Source organism: Equus quagga, chromosome 3 (assembly GCF_021613505.1).
Source record: "Equus quagga isolate Etosha38 chromosome 3, UCLA_HA_Equagga_1.0, whole genome shotgun sequence".
Taxonomy (NCBI): domain Eukaryota; kingdom Metazoa; phylum Chordata; class Mammalia; order Perissodactyla; family Equidae; genus Equus; species Equus quagga.
Genome location: NC_060269.1, coordinates 115,311,395 through 115,330,456, shown reverse-complemented (window position 1 = coordinate 115,330,456; position 19,062 = coordinate 115,311,395). Strand labels below are relative to the sequence as shown.

At 48.9% G+C, this 19,062-nt stretch overlaps 1 protein-coding gene across 1 annotated transcript in view; it reads right to left on the bottom strand.

Annotated features, from left to right (window-relative positions):
* Positions 1-5,879: 5,879 nt before the first annotated feature.
* LOC124237544 (sec1 family domain-containing protein 2) overlaps positions 5,880-19,062 on the bottom strand; it is a 395,727-nt gene continuing 382,544 nt past the window's right edge. Inside the window, exons 8-9 of the mRNA XM_046657300.1 lie at positions 17,059-17,178; positions 5,880-7,300 (exon numbers count right to left, since the gene is read on the bottom strand). Of these exons, the coding sequence (XP_046513256.1) occupies positions 7,208-7,300; positions 17,059-17,178 (213 nt within the window). The 3' untranslated portion in view covers positions 5,880-7,207. The remainder of the gene's footprint in view (positions 7,301-17,058; positions 17,179-19,062) is intronic.

Sequence of the window (19,062 nt, the reverse complement as noted above, 5' to 3'; positions counted from 1 at the left end):
GGTGTCTGACTTGGTCGTTATTGAAATGTTGGCCTTCTGTCCCTCAGACAAAGTGTTACTCAGCATTTCATTTCTCGGGCATGTTGAGTCAGGCGTTGTGTCTGCCCAGGGTTATCTCTTAAGTCTCGAAGCAAACCAGTGAGGAGCATTCTGTTATTGTCCCCGTTTCACAGATGAGGAAACAGGCTTACAAGCAAGTTAAATATCTCGTTAGAGGCTGCATCCTGTGAGTATTGTAATTTGCTGCTTTATATGCAAAGTAGCATATCTGCTGTTTATTTCCTTCGGGATCCTCCAGGTAAACCTAAGACCAATGTCTGGCTCTAAGCTTTGTGCTGTTAAGAGATTTCTCAGCCAAGCCTTACAGATCATGCTTCTGCACAAGGTGACTCCTTCTCCATGCATGCTGTATTTGGCAAACCTCTTCTTTGGGTGTGCTGCTTTCAAAAAGTGCCCTTTATCCTCATCGTAGAAGCTCTTAGCCGTTGATCTGGGGCTGTTCAGGAGTCCCTGCCATGTAGCTCCTGCCACAAGGGTATGTGTGAAAACCGCCAGGCTCCCCGTCCACTTCCATCTGGGCCTGGGAGATCTTTCATGCAAGCTAAGTGAGTCACCAACTTTACCGGCAGATAATCACACCTTCTAGTTGACTGGTGCTTTCAAACATCTGATCTTCAGTCTGAAGGCTAACCCTGTGAGGAGGGTGGGAGAGGTAATCCTACCATTTCACAGGGGAGAAAAACGCTCTGAGCTGTGAGTGACGTCCTTCAGGTCACAGAAAGGACCTGAATCAATGTCTTCTACGTTCAACGTTCTTATTCCTTTATAATATTTCATATAGAAGATCCTGCGGTATATGTGGGGCTGCAGGACCAAGGGAAGCAGCCAAAATGTGTAGCTAGTAAGGGCCTCCTGTGTGGCGCTAGACTTACAAATCTGTTTTCCCAGAGCAAATTTCCTGCCTGCTCTTGACAGGGCTTCTGGTGACGTCCCAAATGCTGCATCTATGCAGGGCACTGTTCTACACTTCAAGCCTAACCCAACCTCTGAGAAGCGGGTGTGTGTTGGGGACAGGGAGGGAAATGGTGCTAATATGACTTTCTAAAAACATCTCAATTCAAAGGCAGTGACAGGTATCTGACTAGATTCTGCTCACTTTTATTTAATTATTTTTTTGGTGAGGAAGGTTGGCCCTGAGCTAACATCCATGACCATCTTCCTCTATTTTGTATGTGGGATGCCACCAGAGCATGGCTTGATGAGCAGTGTATGGTCCGCACCCGGGATCCGAACCTGCGAACCCCAGACCACTGAAGCAGAGTGCACAAACCTAACCACTATGCACTGGGCCAGCCCTGCTCGCTTTTATTTTTCATTCTTTGTGGTTGTATGAACAATGTCCAGTGAGTGAGAGGTTAATCTTTATATACTTAACAGTGGTCTCCTACCCATGTTCTGGAATTGAAGATAAAGGTGCCGAGCAGGGCGTCCGTGTGTTCCGGGCCTACTGCGGCCTTCCCTGCTCCTTGCCGCCTGCTCAAGGGCCTGCAGGCCTCTCCTGCTCCCTTGTGAGCCGTACCTCCGACCACCTGGCCCCTCATGGTTGCCCCACATTTCCCCTGGGCTGGACTCAGTTTCTCTTACTTCACCTTAGAAGTTGGGGCCGGGAGGAATCTCAGAGCTCTAGTCCATCCTGGGGGATAAAGTGATTTCTTCTAGGCCGCTCTGGGAGAGAGCGAGTCCCGGCTGGAGACCACCCAAGTCCCAGTGCTGTGCTGTCTCAGGCTGACTTATTTATAGTTTTAGAAGACACCGTGTTTTCTTCTATTCTCATGAATTTAGCTTCATGTTTCATTACTTTCACGAATCTCTTTTATCATTAGTATCTCTTAATCCCTGTTTGCTTTTAAATTTCTGAACCACAACCATATGGCCCTGAGGCACAGCCCTCTCCCACCTAGGGAGGGGACACTCCTCTGCCACCTGGGTAAGGGGAAGGAGGGACGTGGGGGAGATGGCAGGGGAGCGGAGAAAGGAGAGGAATTACAATTTATTGAGCATTTAGTGTGCCCGATTATAAATGTTCTCCTTTAATCTTTCGAAGAATCCTGGGAGGAAGGTAGTACGCCATTTCCATTCTAAAGATGAGAAAACTGAAGCTCAGACAGATTCAATTACCCGCTTAGGGCCACACAGGTAGTAATAATTGCTGTTTCTGTTGATAGGAAACCCATGTGCTGGGCACTGTGTGAGATGCTTGAAGTAATTTGTGTTCTCCACACCAACCCCACAATCCATCTTTAGTGCCTTCTACAGATCGGAGAAGGGAGGCTCAGCAGAATTAAGTAGCTGGTCCAGCTTCTAAGAGGCAATTTAGGACTCCACCCCAAGTCAGTCTGATGCCACAGCCTAAACCCCGGGCAGCCGGCCCACCACTTCCCAGCACTGACTCCTCAAGCAAAGCCCCCCCTCGGAGCTCTCCTCTTGTCTTTTGGCCCTCCCTGCCCTGGCCCATGTTCCCTGTCCTGCTTTCCTCAGGCTCCCTGTTGCTGCAGTGGGTTTGTGGCTCCTCCCTGGCCCCAGGCCCTCCTGGCTGCCAGGGCCACATCTGCTGTTGCCATCAGCTGGCTGTTCACTGGCCTCCAGTCCCAGCTCAGTAATAAAGACATCCAGGCAGGGGCGGGGGCCCAGCACAGCTCCAGCCCGTCTGCCTCAGAACCGGATCCTTGTCTGTAGTGATGTCTGGCTTTCGAGTTTCCTCTCTGGCACAAATCAAAACCATTCGGAACACTCTGTAGCCTCCTGGCGCTGTGTGCTATGTGCCCAGATGGCTAAACCATCCGGGCCCCTGGGCTCCTCGCCCCGCGGGCGTTCACACGGCGCCCCATCAGCGCATCGCCTGCCCAGCCAGCGCCGAGCCCCAGGTTTAGGAGCTATGGGCGTGTTTATAGTGAGCCCCTCGGTCTGGTGAACTGGGATTTCAACGTTCATCCTGCACCCCAAGAGAGAGAAAGCAAATGTGTTTTCTGGACAAACGAACAAGCTTGTGGGCAAATCCCTCCCAATGGGTAGCTGGGTAACTCCTGGTTCGGCCTCTGCTCTTTTGGGGAAAGGGGGGCTGCCGTAAGTCAGGACAGGGCCCTTGGGGAGTGGCCAGAAGGAATTAGAGGGCTTTATTTATCATATGAAGTAACCCAGGAAAACTGGTGTTTTCTTCACTCCTTTAGAATCTATAAAAAGAAGTTTTCAGAAAGTTCTTCTTGTCCTCATTACTCTCCTATTTTGGTGAAAAGAGAACAAGATTAGGGTTGTTACTGATTGTGGCAAGATTCCAGCCACCAACCCTCATGCTCCCTTCTCAAATACCCTCCATCATCTGTTTTTGTCTTTTTAAAATCCTTTTAAAATAGAGATGGAGTTTCTTAATGTTTCTTGGGAAGGGCCTGCAGACAACATTTGTAATACTGGATTATTTGTTGTTGAGATTCTGCTTCTGGTAACCAGGGTAACATAAATAATAGTGGTGTTGGGGGGATCTTGATGGAATTCTTTGTTATTGGGATAACACTGAAATGGAGGGGGTCGTGGTATAAACAGAGCCATTTCCATAGGCCCTGGTCCTCTGGGGACAACGGCTGGCTGACGCAGCTCCCCAGCACTTCCAAACACTTAGCTTTGCCCGCTATGTTTGCTGGGAAGTGAATTCCAGAAAGAGGGTTTACAAAGGCAGAAGTCAATTGCTATGAAGTATTTACACCTCCATCGATTGTGTTTATGAAGAGTGGCCTGTGCGGTCCTTGGCAGAAGGTTTGCATTTGTATGTGCTTGTTTTGGCTCGGGCCAGCCAATTTAGGCAGTAAACACTCAGACCCAGGCCCGAAAGAGGAGAAACCAGCACCGCCACTCAGTTCAGCCTTCGTGTGGCTGACATCCGGGAGGGAGAAAGTCCCCTTAGAATTAGTACATTTGGATGAAGTCCAAATGGTAAATTAGGGAGTCAGTCTCAGAATCCACACAACTACTTGGTGGTAACATTAATGATGGAGAAGGTTCTATCAGAGACAGAGGGCCCTGCATGCACAATCATCAGACATTCGCTACCAAGAATGGTGATTCTTATATGTACTTAGCCTCTCACCATGTGCCATGTTTTAAGTGCTTTCCACATATTAATTCTTTTAATTCTCACAACAACTCAATGCAGCAGGTCCTACCATTGTCCAATCTCATAGTCAACTGAGACTTGGAAAAATGAACTACTCTGTGGAAGAGGTGGGACTGGAACCCAAGCCATCCGATTGGGTTCCAGGCCCCACTCCTGGCTTCTGTCTTGGAAATATGTGGGACCATGGTGTCATTCCTCCCCTGTTCTCTCATCTCCTTGTGGACCCCAGGAAGGCCTCCATATTTTCTCTTCATTTGACATTATTCTTCTGTTGATACTTTATGGTTTTGTGAGGTGACTTCCTTGGTGTCCTCAAGCAGTAAAAACTCACCTTCCTTGGTGTCCGGTGCTGGCTGCTGTGTTTGGGATGGCTTCCCTCCATAGCTACCCTCTCCTGAGGTGGGCACCATCCCTTACTGTCTCTGTTCACAGGTGGAGGCAGGGCTTGGAGAGAGCCACACGGCTGGGAGCGACAGAGTGGAGACATAAACCCAGGGAAGACTGTGGCGCTCTGTCCTACCCGCTGCCCCTTCACAGGGGGCAGAAGCGTGATCTGATTCTCAGCCATCCCCTCCCACCCCTGGGCAATGAGCACAGGAAGCTGGCGATCCCGGAGAGGTCTCAGGATGCTCTGCCAAGGGGCCAGTGTGCCACTTCCCGGACCCCCTTTCTCCCTGTCTGGTGAGGGCCCTTGTGGGATTTATACCAGGTGTCCTTTATGCTCCTGCTTTTAATTCAAGGGACAGTGTTCTGTCCTGTGGCTCCTACCTTCTTATTCAAACCAACTCGGGTCCCCACAAACTTCTTCCGGCTCGCCTTTTCTGCAAAGCCTTCTACTACCCGACTGCCTGCTTAGCTCAGTTCCTCCAACCAGGGACCAGAGAGATGGAAAAAGACGATTGTAAACCAAACTTTTGACACTTCCTGCCACCACTCAGAGACTGCCTTTGGCCACATTTAACATACTACGGTCATACGTCACTTAACGACGGGGATACATTCTGAGAAATGCATTGTTAGGCGATTTCGTTGCTGTGCGAACATCACAGAGTGTACTTGTACAAATCTAGAAAGTAGCCATATACTAATGTGGTATATTAGTACCATATAGCCTACACACCTAGGCTACATGGTACTAATCCTATGGGGCCACTGTTGTACATGTGGTCTGTCATTGACCGAAATGTCGTATGTGGCACATGACTGTGTTGAGAACATCTTCGGGACATAGGAACTGCTCCCTGGTAACATTTGCAATCAGGAACTTCCTTTATCATTTCAGTTTAGAAGCTTTTGAATATTCTTTTTTAAAATAAAAAAATAAACTTGTAAAAATACGTTAAATCCACAAAAGTAATACACAAATCCGTGTTAGCTGTGAAATAAATTCAAACAACACAGAAGTACATCAAGGGTGAGACTTCCCCTTTCCTTCCATTCTACACTCCTTCCCAGAGGGAACCACTTGTTAGCAGTTTGGTTTTTACATTTCCAGAAAGTTTCCTTTGCATGTGAACATATGGTTTAAAACTTAACCTTGAGCGGATGCTCACACAGGGCCCAAGCGTCAGAGAAGCCCCAGGTGCTCCTCGGGGGGAGCCGTGGAGTCAGGGATGCATCTGGCTTGCTCCTACGGTGGCCTGGAATGTGCGCTCAATATTTGGAATGAATGAATGATTGAATGAAGGAATGAATGCAGATTTGAGACACATAACTGGGTACTTTATTTTATTTTAGAAAATAGTGATGCCTGTTTTTATTATCATTCCTTTTGGACTATTGTCATTTTCTTCCTTCCTCAGATTGAAACTTCTAGATGAGAGGAATGAAAGAAGCATCTGATGTCTCCAGTATTTCAGCACCGTGCAAGAGCTGGTGTTAGGTGGAAAACACACTTGGACAAAAAAAGAGAACATTGGTGTCTATAAAATCTGCTTTGACTATGTCTCAGAATGATTTCCAACTTCACAGTTTTTCATAAAATGACAATGTTTCATAAAATGACTAAAATCAGAGACCTGTGAGTCTTTTGGCTTACATTTTATTTCCTCTACCTGTTTAATCCACACTAGAAACTGTTTTTCAGCTTTATCTCTTTATTACAAACATCTTTTAGAGATGCTAGAGATTTCCATCAATCACACACCTACAAATGTTCCAAGCGGTTACTTTTGCCAGCGTTCTTATATAATTTTACTAGGTGAATCTAGGTTTTTCTGCTATGGCCAAAAGGAAAAGTTAGATTTACAGAAAGAAAGCTTTATATTTCAATAGAAATGCTAAATTAAAAAAGTCACAGGCTTTGGGGTTCCGATCTACACTCCCTGGGACCAGATATCTTTACTGGGGCCTTTCTTCAGGAAGGGAGGAAGCCTCTTATGGGCAGAGACAGCCTCCAATCAACCTCTCTCCCACTGCCATTCCAAGTAGGCTGGCGGCCCGGGCCGTGGAACAAGCTAGAACAATGCAGCCTTTGTTGTGGCTGCCGATTTACAGCGCAGGCAGACGGCCGGCCCAGCTCAGCCACCACCCCTCCCTGCCTCACTTTCCAGAAATGTCTCAGATAAAGACAGAAACAAAGCCTCCGATCCTATTTGTAATGTTGCCTCCTCAGTTATATAATCTTAAGAAAAACCAAACTTTTCCTCACACTCATAATTCTAAAGCATGTCTAGTTTCTTCTTGAGCGACTGCAGATCAAAAGGCTTGTAATCTACCAACACTTACCAGCAGGCTTGATTTAGAATTAATGAACCTGAAGGTGGAATCAGGAAGATCACAAACAGAGGGTTAAGGATAAATGGGAATTATCACGAATTAGGCCAGCTGAAAGGCAGTTTGAGGCCTTTAGGAAAATGAAATTAAGAACTGCAGCAATCCAAGCAAAGAACTTTGCTGCAGGGTTATCAAACCCGTAGGGCAGAAATCAGTCATATCCACACTGGTAACAAGGATGCTGGCTTTGGAGGCACATCTTGAATGGCGACAGGCAGCGGTATTGGTATTTCCAGCTCAGGTAGGTCTCATCTTCTTAGCGGACGCTCAGAAGCCAAGGTCCGGATGCAGCCGGTCAGTTGCAAATAACAGCTCAGGAATGTTAAGTGGCTTCAGGAGTCGTGTGGACAGCACAATTACCTAACAACAGGAGGGGGCAAACACACAGCAGACAATTTCAGATTATTAGATGAGGAGAAAGAAACTGCAACAATTTCTTTGTGGGGAGGCACGGAGTGGGGCACTGTGCAGACAAAGGCAGAAGGCTGCAGCTTGACTGTCATCGGATGCTAGTGTTCTGGGTGGGGGGGTGCACAGTCTGGGGTGGCCTGTGGGACAGCGGGGCTGTGTCTACTGAATCTTTAACCAGTGGGCACTGAGAATGGCCAAGCCCAGCCACCACGCTGCTGCTGAATTGAATTTGATCATACCATCGCTTTGCCATCCAGTAATGTGACCTCAATATCAAGGTTTCCTCCTCCGGTAGGGAGCACGCGAAGGCACACTCAAGAGGTAGATGTTGTTGTGGGTGATGATGATGATGACTGTATTAATTTCCTAGATCCAAAAACTGGGCGGCTTAAATAACAGAAATTTCTTGTCTCATAGTTCTGGAGGCCAGACGTCTAAGATCAGGTGCTGGCTCCTTCTAAGGGCTGTGAGGGAGAATCTGTTCCATGCTTCCCTCTTAGCTTCCGTGTGTCTCCACATCGTCTTCCCTCTATGTGTCCAAATTCCCCCTTTTTATACTGGATTAGAGCTCACTCTATTGACCTCATCTTAATTTGATCATCTGAAAGACCCCGAGGTCACATTCACAGGTACTAGGGGTTCGAATTTCAACATCTTTTGGGGAAGGGGTCACAATTCAGCCCATAACAAACATGACAATAATGATGATATCAGCTAAGATTTGTTAGTTCTCATGATGTGTCAGGCCCTGAGGATGATCTCATTTAATATCCATTTAATCTTCATAACAACCTTATAAAATAGGTATATATATATCACACTTATTTCACAGATAAGGAAAATAAAGTACAAAAGGTGAGGTAACTTGTCCAGGACACACAGGAAACAGTTGAGTCAGGAGTGCAACCCAGGCAGGCTGGCTCCAGCATCCCAGCGCCTGTCTGGTCACTTCTCTATCATCAAGGGCTCCAGGCAAGGCTGCCTTACTCCCCCAGTCCACATGGACCTTTGGGCCACTCCGGCCTGGCCTTCTGGGGACCTTCCTGCTTCCCTCAGTCTAGACCTTTCCTCTGGGGCAGACTGGTCTCTGCGGGACTCGGAGAGCTTGTTTCCCAGGGCCGGGCTGGGGCTGTGGGTGCTTTGTAAGAGCTGGTGAGGTTCTGCACAGGCAGGTACCGTACACCCGCTAGATGAGGGGTGCCTATGGGAATGGGGAAGGAGGTCCTAGAGTCAGAACCCCAGCCCAGCACCTGAGCGAAGGGGATTGCACGGCCGGCAGCAGGCCTGGCTGTGCCTCCTGGGAGCGTGCGGGTTGGCACTGCACACTTCACTATCTCCCCTTCCCGCCCCCACAGTTGTCCCAGGTGTAACCAAGCCACTGAAGTCACCAATTCCCACTTCCTAGCTTACTGGTCAAAAACAGAGTTTACTCTAATGTGGAGGAAAAGCAGATGGGGCCGAAGTCAAGGAAGGGGAGGGGAAAAGAAAGCATTTTATAATTTTTTTGTGTTTTTTGTTAAAGAAATGAGGGTTATTAAAAAACTTTCTGTTTAAAACAAAACTTAGTCTTTGCAAGCAGCTATTTTACTTTTTCTTGAAAGAGAATTGTCTTAAAAAATATATGGTTAATGTCAGCCAAATCATATTTTTGGCAGACAAAAATACACTGAAATCTGTGCTCACATTTTTCCTTGAAAGCCATGTGATGAGAGTCTGAGGGCAGTGAGTGACTATTAGCATCGCCTGAGCACCCACACACGGTGTAGACACCACTTGACTATGTGGCTCTGAGGAGGGTCTCTGCTCACTGCTCAGGGCCTTCCACGCCAAGCCCAACAGGCGGTTAAGAATGGCGGCTCCTAGGCCAGCTCACTCATCAGACCCCCGCAGAGCCCAGCGCCACCTCTGACGGGCTATGTGTCCTCGGGAAAGTCACCTCCCTTGGAGCCTCACTCTATCTGTCCCAGAAGGAAAACAGCAGCCCGGAGCTCGGAGGGTTGTGGCAAGGATGCCATAAGGTCGCGTGCGTAGAGCGCGGGAGGTACCCAGCAAGTGTGAACTGCTATTTTATTGTGGTTTTGTGATTGGGTCATAGGCCTCCCTTGGAGTCTTATGACAGCTAAGAACTCCCTAGAAAAATATACATATGTTTGTACACACAAGATTTTGAATGCAGTTTTAGGTGAGGTTTGTGGACAACTAGGATTCCTAGACCACAAGTTAAGAAACCCTTATTCAGATACTTTAAAAAGCGCACGCATAAAGACACAAATCCTTTGCACACTCTCTGGCAGCAGACTCTTGTGCGGTGGTAGAGGTCAGTGTAGCCACGGTGCCAAAGGCTCCCCTCCTGCCCTCGTGACCTGCCAGTCCCCACCACCACTGCCTGCCCCTGTGGAACTTAGTTCCAACGCCAAGACGGCAGATGCCTCTCTGGCTGAGGTGAGGGCAAGTGCAAGGGCTAGAGCGAGTCTCTCGGGATGCTTGTCTTGTTGGCAGCATTAAGGAACTTGGAGAGAAAGGCTCTAGGCTCAGTTGATGTCGAAACGTCTAGAGCAGCGGTAACCGAGCCTAAAGAATCCATCACTCTCGGGCTGTGTGTTGGCCTTCCAGCCACTGCTGACAGAGACTGTGGGTTCGGTCACCTCCACTGAGCTGGAACCAAAGACCGGGCCCCTCACAGCTAGCCAAGCAGGTGTTTAGACAGCATGAGGGCTGCACCAGAGGGTGTCTGGGGCCTACTGTGTGGGGGGTTGAAAAGAAACAGATGGAAAGCAAAGGCAGCATGTGAAGTCACGTAGGGGGTCTTTGAGGAGAGAAGAAAGCGGAGACCAGGGACTCTTGCCGGACAGTATAGTGGTTAAGAGCAGAGGTTCAGGAGTGTCCAATGTGAGTTGGATCCCAGCTGGGCCACTTGCCCAACAGGTGAGCCTGGAGACATTGCTTAATCACCCTGAGCCTCAGTTTCCTCATCTGTAAAGTGGGGATAGTGATGCCCACCTCACATGATTATTGTGAAGATCAAATGTGAACATATATGAACATATCTAGCACAGTGGCAGGCTCTAGAGGGGCTTAAAATGGGACCCGCCATTGTCATCTTCCTCATCATCACCATCCTCACTATCCTCATCCTCCGCTGCACTCCCTCTATTCAGCACGTGGCAGTCCCTGGGGCCAAAGCAGCCGAGGCAGAGCTGCCAGAGCCACCTTCCCCAAGTGTAACTCTGACGGTCTTACACATGGGCTTAAACCCCGACCGCCTCCTCTCCGCTCTTTGAGAGCCCAGCCCTCTTAGAGAGCATTCCAGGACTTGAGAATCTGATGGCTGCTCAGCACTCCACACCCCATCTCCTTCACCATCAGTTCCACATTCCAGCCACCCTAAACTATTTGCAGATTCACAATCGGAACTTTAAGGATGCTTCTTTATCTGGAACAGAGTGAGTTCCCCCACTCTGCCTGAAGACCTCTCAGTTGTCATCCTTAACAATCTGCCCATGTATCACCACCTCCAGGAAGCCTTCCCAGACCATCCCTCCCTGAAGCCTGAGTGTGTTCCCGTGGCTATTGGTATCACACTGTATTGATTCCTTAACTGAGTCCTCTAATTATTTCCTAACACAGTGCCTGATATATTAGCATGTCCTTGATACAGTGAGTTCATGAATGATTCAGTGAATGAACAAAACAGTAAGACAATGAAGGAGGCAGTGAGTTTAGCAACGGTCAGCAGGAAGTTTTTCACATTGAAGACTCTAGTAAAAGCTTAAATAGCTCTGGATAAATTTGTTTCAAATGAATTCAACTAAAAATCTATTTATTTAAAATTCCTATTCTGAAGAACCAGCCGGATTGCCCTACGAACATTTCGTTTACAGTGTCACAGTTGCTGCTCCTTGAGCATTTTCACACCTTAGGCATCGTTTGGGTGTCAGTCTGCTTTGGAGCATTTTCAGACTTCTTTAGTCCATTCAACTAAGGGCACTTCTGAATTATTTGTCTAAAACAGGGCTTAAAATTCTAAAAAATTAGCGAAATAGGGGAAAAAAGGTACTCAAAGATGAAACAGAAAATGCTTAAAAGACTCTGAAATTGGCCTGTGAGACCTGAAATTTAAATTTTATCAACAGTCATCAAACGTGCAATATTAGGCAAACTGAGCATTAGAGAATTTCCTTTGGAGAACTGGCTTTTCCCCAAGCAACTGAAGTCCCTGATGAAGATTTCTATCTGTGAGACAGGGACAGAGGACACCAGAGTCCCCAAGAGCCTCTGATCCAGGCCCCTAATGCAGCCTTCGGGGCTCCACCCTGGCATGTACCGCAGCTGGCAGAGCGACGCTTAGTGTGTCCTCAGCCCGCGCGGGGCTCCTACAGGAGCCGTCCAGCCTGAGCGACCCCGCCCTCCCGCTTCCTTTCCATTCTCCAGGCCGTTGCCATGATTTGTAGGTGCCAGCATCTTCCTGCCCTATTTCTGCTGAGCCCAGAGGAAGCAGGGCAGTCCAGGATTTACATTCCACAGCCCTCTGATCTCTAACATTGTGGATGGAAAGGAGCAGGAGATAAAAACGGGTTTTCTCCCTTTTTCTTTTAAACTTGGAGATTCTTCCCAGTAAAAATAACTCACATATGCACAGGCGCCAACCTGCGTATTCATCCATTTGATGAATGGGTTTTTGAGCACATAACATATTCCAGGCACTGCCCCGCCTCCACTTGCACAGGTGCTACATGCACACACACACACATTCACACACCTGTGGTAAACAGAAAAGGTTGTATTGTTAAACCAGTGGGACAGTGGACTAATTAAATGGACATGATCGAGCTTTCTGGAAAACTCACTGTCAACTGTTTGACCTGCTGTCCAATACTGTGATCTGTACTTTTTCTAAAGTTTCAATTTCAAATTATAAGTCTCTGAGCTAACTCAGGTAAAAAGAAAAATTTAAAACCCCATCCACATCTTCCTTAGAGGAAGAAAGTTCAGAATAAAATAAGTCTAGACCAAAAAAAAAAAAGAAAAACCAACTTGACTTCTCTCCTTGGGGCTTCTCACCAATTTTAGAATAACCTGGAGCCAAGTTTTAGAGCCAAGATTTAGGTATCCTTGAACCCCTAAAGTTGTGCAAAATTGTGTGCATATTTCTGGGTCTTTTCTTCCTATTACACTCTTACTAAATATTCAGCTCCAGAAATGCAGAACCACATGAAAGTGGGAGCGGGCAACGTGCATGTGCCAATGAAGAGCAGTGCATGGCAGGGTCAGCTCGCCCACTTGGTCTTCCTCTGTTTCCTGAGCTGGCCTTTCCCTGTTTTTTCTGGGAGGGTCCCTCCCTGTTATTTTCCTCCCACAATCCCAGGCTTCTGCTGTCTCCTGGCAGAATTCAGCTGCCACCACCCAGCTACAGAATTCAGCCTGCAGAGAGCTGTCTGGGCATGGAGCCCCACCAGGCAGCAAGCGAGTGAGACAGAGGCAGGGGCCAGGAACATGCGCTCCAGAGCAAGGGGAAGGCTGCACAGCCTCGTGGTTGTGGCTGTTTGGGGTGGGGTGGGGAGAGCTGCCTCTCTGACCCCTTTTTTGTAGTCAGGAAAGGGGCCTTCTCCAACTGCCCACTTTCTCTCATGAGCACGTCTACCAACAACCATGGGCAGAGAGCAGAGAAAAGACACCCATTTGAGAGTATGACAACAGTCCTGTGGGAAGCAGGAGTGAATGTGGTTTCTGGATTCCACTGTTTCATGCTATCCTTGTCACTTTTTATGAAAGAGAATTCCTTTCTAGATGTGCCTTAAATAGATTCTATTAGTTTCCTGTGAAGAGCTGACCTCTGAATGCCTTTCACGTCTCTGCCCACAAGACTTCTCCAGGAGGAGCCTGTGCCATCTGAAGGAACCTCTCCCTCCACTTATTCCCACCACAGCACCTGTCCAGGTTCCTGGGACACTTATCTCTGGCTGGAGTTCTTGTGTTTAATGTCAGTTCCATGAAAGCAGGAATGTGCCTGGCTTGGTCACCACTCTATCCTCGGCACAAAGAACAGGGCTTGGCACAGAGTAGACGCTCAGGGAATGTTCACTGAATAATCAGCTCATCCAAGGTAATAGCCATGGTTGTAAGTTCCTGTCTTCGGGTCCCAAAAGCACCCACATAGATAGACTCAAGACAATATGGGTTAATAGCAACTGACACAAGAGACAAAGTGGTTTCAGTTGTCCACAATCTCAGAATGAATCAACAGGTTGGTGCAGTCTCCAGAAAAGCTACTTTAATCTTATGCTGCAATAATAAAAGTAAAGTTTCTAGTGTTCAATATCTGACATTCAATGAATAATCATGATACCCAGCACCAAACCCTGTTTGAGGTTCTGAGAATAACATAGTAAAAAAGCACAAAGTCCTGCAGCTGGAGGGGAGTAAGCAAGCAGAAGAGTGGTGGGAAAAGGCCAGGTGAGGTCGTGTGGGGCCTTGTAGGCCTGGTGGGGATGACAAGAAGGTGGTCCCGATGTCTCTGCACTGATCGGTCCACACCAAGGGATGGCTCTCAGTTCCAAATGATTCCCACTGTCGCTACGTACTATCCAGCGAACCCACAGCCAAGGGAGCGGGTTTGGCAGAATCAGCGGAGAAAGAAGACCCTGTTGAGCTTGACTCTGTTCTGGCACGGTGAAGAGACGTGAGAGGTGTAGGACGAGTGGGGGAAGGAGAAACAAGCCGGGGCTGAGAAGAGCCACCATGATAGGGCCCTCGCGTTCATGTCAAGGTGGAGGGCAGCTGTAGGAGCTGAGGAGACTCAGTTTGGAGAACAGCAGACCTGGGAAGGACATGTGGAAGAGGGATGAGCCTGATCTGCTTGGAAACTCTGTGTGGCCCAAGAGCTAGAACCAGCACGGATGGGCGAGAGCTCCCAGAAGGCGGGTTTGGACTCGTCTAGAGGAGACTGCCACACCAGTGAAGCCCTCCAAGACTCAAGCAGTGGGAGGGCAAATCCCCGTCACTGGAGACGCGCGAGTGTAGACCGGACAGTAAAGACAGAATATATACATCAGGTATGCGCATTATCACTGTTTAGTTTGACGATCAAGTCAGAGTTACTCTCTTGGTTGCCAGCACGTCTTTGAGGGTCTGTTGGTGCATAGAACCCACCCCTTCAATTAGTTCACCCGAGTCTTCCAGTGGAAGTCTGAGTCTAAGCAGATAATGGAACTCGCATGCACGCCATTTCCTGTGTAGCCAGAGCAGCAAGGCCTACCTTCCACCGCACACAGCAGGAAGCTGGGCCTGTCTCAGATCTGGGCAGTCAGCTGCAGGCCAGGGCAGCTGCGAGGCTGCTGAGGTCTGAGGAAGGAGCCCCGCCTCAGCAGGTGTCACTCCAGCAAACACCCAGGTAATCCACCTCCTTTCAAAACCGTGGAGATGAAGGGCACTCTGATAAATCACTCCTCTTCAGAATCCTCCGAGGGCCTGTTAACTCTTCAGGGGGACTTTTTGCACAAAGGACAAGTAGCAGTCAAGGCTGCTCCTTAAGCCCGAAATTCTTTGCGAAGTTCTCTCTGCAGATGACTGAGCACAGGGTCAGATTGCATCAAAGCCACTGCAGATTCCAGGGCTCTGTTGTCAAACTCAGGTCACACGACTTTGAAAATGTCTGCATTTTATCCTTTTAGAGTGAGGATTAACATGTCTGTCAGGCTGTTACAACCATCACTGTTCTGAAGAGCTAAGAATGTTAGGGGCAGTGAGAAGTGTGCCCTCCAATAAAAATTAAAAAAAATGTCTTGCTCAAAAAGGCAATCACTCACTAAACAGATTCTTAACACTGCTGACAGAGAGGGTGTTCAATAAGGCAGAACTCACCACTTTATTAGAAATTTCACCAGCTATGACCATGACAGGTGATGGTAACAGTAGAAATGGTCACGGCCAATGACCGGTCACTTCCCTGCTCAAGAACCTCCTGTAGCTCCCTAGATACTGGGCCCCATTCCTCAGGAGGGTGTCTGGAGACCAACAGGGCCCAGGCCTCTCTGCTTCACCAGGTGGCCCAGCCACTCCACCACCAAGCCAGCTCTCCTGCAGTCAGCGGTCAGACTGCTCCTGCCATGTGCTAGGCCTGGGAAGCCCCGGCCTTTGTCCTCAAGGAATTCATGTTTGCGTGAGGATACTATGCCAGCAAACAGGAAGCAGTCAGAGTTCAGATTTGGGATGCCAGCAGAGATGCAGGAAGGGCCTGACACAGCAGGCAGGACTTGACAGAAGGCCAGAATGGGGGCTCCCTTGGCTGGCTGAGTGGACATATCCAGTAGTAGGTGGAGGTGGGAGACAAAGGCCCCAGCAGCCCCGCAGCCAGGCCTGGGCTGGAATACCACCTGGGCTCTGTGCAGCTGTGTGGACAGCGCCCTGCATGGGCCAGCGTCCTACCTGAAGCACTGCACTTGTGTCTGTTTTGCTTTCTCCAAACCATAGGAAGTTCTCAGCTGCAAGCAGAGGCGGCAAAAGCTGAAGATAAGGCCCCAGGGGCAAGTCTTGACGGAAGGGTGATGAGGTGAGAGGCAATGGGAAGATGTCCCAGGCTCCCTGTCCTCTGGCGGGACAATTCTGAGGCATGTAATACTTGGCTCCTCGGGGCCCCCAGAAGACAGAGCCTCAGTCACCCAAGTGGTAACCAGCCCAACGATGCCGTCTTCTCTGGCTTTTCTCCCTCCACCGCCTCTCTTTTCTGATTCCCTCACCTCTGCTCCTTGGGATCACCTCCCAGGTAAACTACCTGCTCTCACATCCCTGTCTCAGGGCCTGTTTTGGGGAACCCACGAAGGCGAGGATTTTCAGCCATCCTGAGTTACAGGCCCTGCTTCACCCGCCAGGCGAGAGCTTCCAGAAGCAGGCAGCTCCTCCTCCTGAGGTCTCTCTCCTGGTCTCCTCCGCCTCATGCCAGGAGCCACAGCCCCTCCTGCAGAGCAGGGTGGTGACTGCTCAGAAAGGGTCACTAATAACCATAGCCACCAATTACTGAGGGCTGTGTGCCAGGCGCTGTGTTGAGAAGCACATTCTCTCCCCTGATCTAAGACTCAGCCACCCCAGCCCCAGTTCCTAAGCAAGAAAACTGAGATCTCACATTTCCTCTCGAAGATCACCTGGCTAGTAACAAGCAGGGGTAAGAGTTGAACCAGGCCTGTAACATCAAGAGGTCTGTGTTCTTAACCATTGGTCCACTTATTCCGAGAGCGAGATGAGACCTGGTGGGTCTATAGAGGAGAAAGATTCTTCACTTGTCATTGTCTTGACAATGCCCCTCCCAAACTCCTCCAGCTCTGTCCTCTAACTGTCACAGTGGGGAGGTGGTCCCCGGGAGTCACCCTCAATTATCTGGAGCCTGGAAAGCAGTGAAAACTCTTGAGTAATTAAGTGCTGATGGGACACCAGAGAATATATGCCTTTCAGGAATAGGGACAATAGGATCTTAGCCCTTGAAGCCCAGAGGCAGGAGAGGACTGTAAAAGGGGAGCTCTTCTCCCTCCACCCCCCCAGGAGGAGGGCAGACAGATGGAGAATGTGACATGGGCAGGACCAGGTGGGGGAGGAGGGAGGCAGGGTGGAGATGAGGAGGCAGGATGGAGATGGGGAGCACTGAGAAGCCCATGAAGGGCCCTCGCCCGCCCTTCCCACTCTTGCCTCAGGATTCTTATTCACCGAGGACTCAGTACCTGGGTTCCTGGCTTCAGCGACGGCACAAGGTCTTTGATCATTTTGGCTTCAGAGACTGTGACCCCACCCACTACGAAGAAGATCAGGAGAGGGTGGTCGCTGGGATGAGGCCGGCTCACCTGCAAAACAGACACCCGCCATTGTCAGACAGATGGCATCATGCAGGGCACTGTGCAGCTGGGCACCATCTCCACTGCACCTCCACGGGGACCCCAGGGCTGCTATCCCCATAATGCAGGTGAGACACATAACCTTTACAGAGACCATGATTTGTTAGGGATAAGATGTGGTAGCGGTTTATGGATCCATTGACGAGGAAAATGCATAACATGTCACCTTATTACATCCCTTTAAATAAATATTCTATTGAAAGAAAAGTTAAAGGAGTAGGGGCTATTAAATCAGAAGAGAAGGCTGAGGGGCAACTATATCTTCCTTACCAGCCTTCAGGTCTCAGCAGAAACGTGCCCCTTCTTTGTTACATAGCTCCGTTTATTTCCCTCAAAGCACTTGCCACAGCCTGTGCTTATCATATTTGTTTGTTTGTTTGCTTCCTTGTTGGCTGTCTCCCCTACTAGAACATAAGCTCGATGAGGCGGGGATCTCATCTGCCTGGTTCGCTGCCGAATTCCCAGCTCACCTAGTGTGGTTTCTGGCACATAGTAGGTACTCAAGAAATGTCTGTGGACTGGATAAATAGTCAAAGTCCTAGGGAAGAGGAGGGAGTGAAAAAGATGCAAGAGACTAGGCCTACCCTCGAGGAGCTTACAGTCTTGCCCAGACTTCATGCCTTCACCTTCTGCACACCAGCCTTAGCTGAGGGCCTACTGTGTGTGGAGTGTTCTACTAGAGGCTGTGGAGAATTCCTCCTGATACTTTATGATTGCACCAATGAGGCAAAGAATACTGTAAACTAAAATGAGAATGACTCACAGTACCCCTCAGGAAATGCAAAATGAACAAATTTGAGTTACTGGCTAACTAAAGGGGACAGGAGGGGGTTCCTGAAGACACTGTGTTTTGAGCTCTAGCTGGAAGCCAGAGTTGGTTTGGTGAGGAGAGGGCAGGCAAAGTGGTGTGAGCTACGTTCTGGAGGCAAGCAGTCACCGGCTGGGTGGAGGAGGATGGAGGCCCCGCCAGGACAGAGCAAGCATGGAGTCACTACAGGAAGGATGTTGGCAACTGCACCCATGGCCACTGGAGCCAGAGGTGGGAGAAACAGGCTTGATTCCAGCAACACGAGGGTAGGTGAGTGTATGCACTCATTCACACTAATGCACAAACCACCTTCTGGCCGTGGACAGTTCCCAGGAACAGTGGGGTGGGGCAGCAGGCCGAGAAGAAGCCCTTTCTCTTACCTCTGCTCCAACTCCTTTCGCAACTGTGTTCTTTTGGCTTCCTTGCCTGAATATACCCACTTTTCAACATCTTATTTTAAAAACATTCAAAAAGGTAATACATTAAGTGTTTCCAGTTACATAAATCACTCCTTGGCTACTAGAGAGGAAACTCAGAGTGGAAAGGAAGGAAGGAAGGGGGAGCAGGGAGACAGGGAGAGAGGAGGAGAGAGAGAGACAGAGAGAGAGAGAAAGAAAGAAAGAAAAAGAGAGAAAGATCTAAACTTTTTCAAAATGGGTGGTGGTGAATAATGGAAAAAGTTACAAAACTTCTTTTTTTAATAAGATTTTATTTTTTTTTCCTTTTACTCCCCAAAGACCCCCGTACATAGCTGTATATTTTACGTATGGGTCCTTCTAGTTGTGGCACGTGGGACGCTGCCTCAGCGTGGTTTAATGAGCAGTGCCATGTGCGCGCCCAGGATTTGAACTGACAAAACACTGGGCCGCCTGCAGTGGAGCACGTGAACTTAACCACTCGGCCACGGGGCCAGCCCCCAAATTTTTGATCTTCAGCAAAAGAGCCTTGACTCCTCGCCCTCCTCTAGCTTCCTGCCCTGTAACTCTCCTACCCTTGACTGCATTTGTTGACTGCTTGCTTCCACT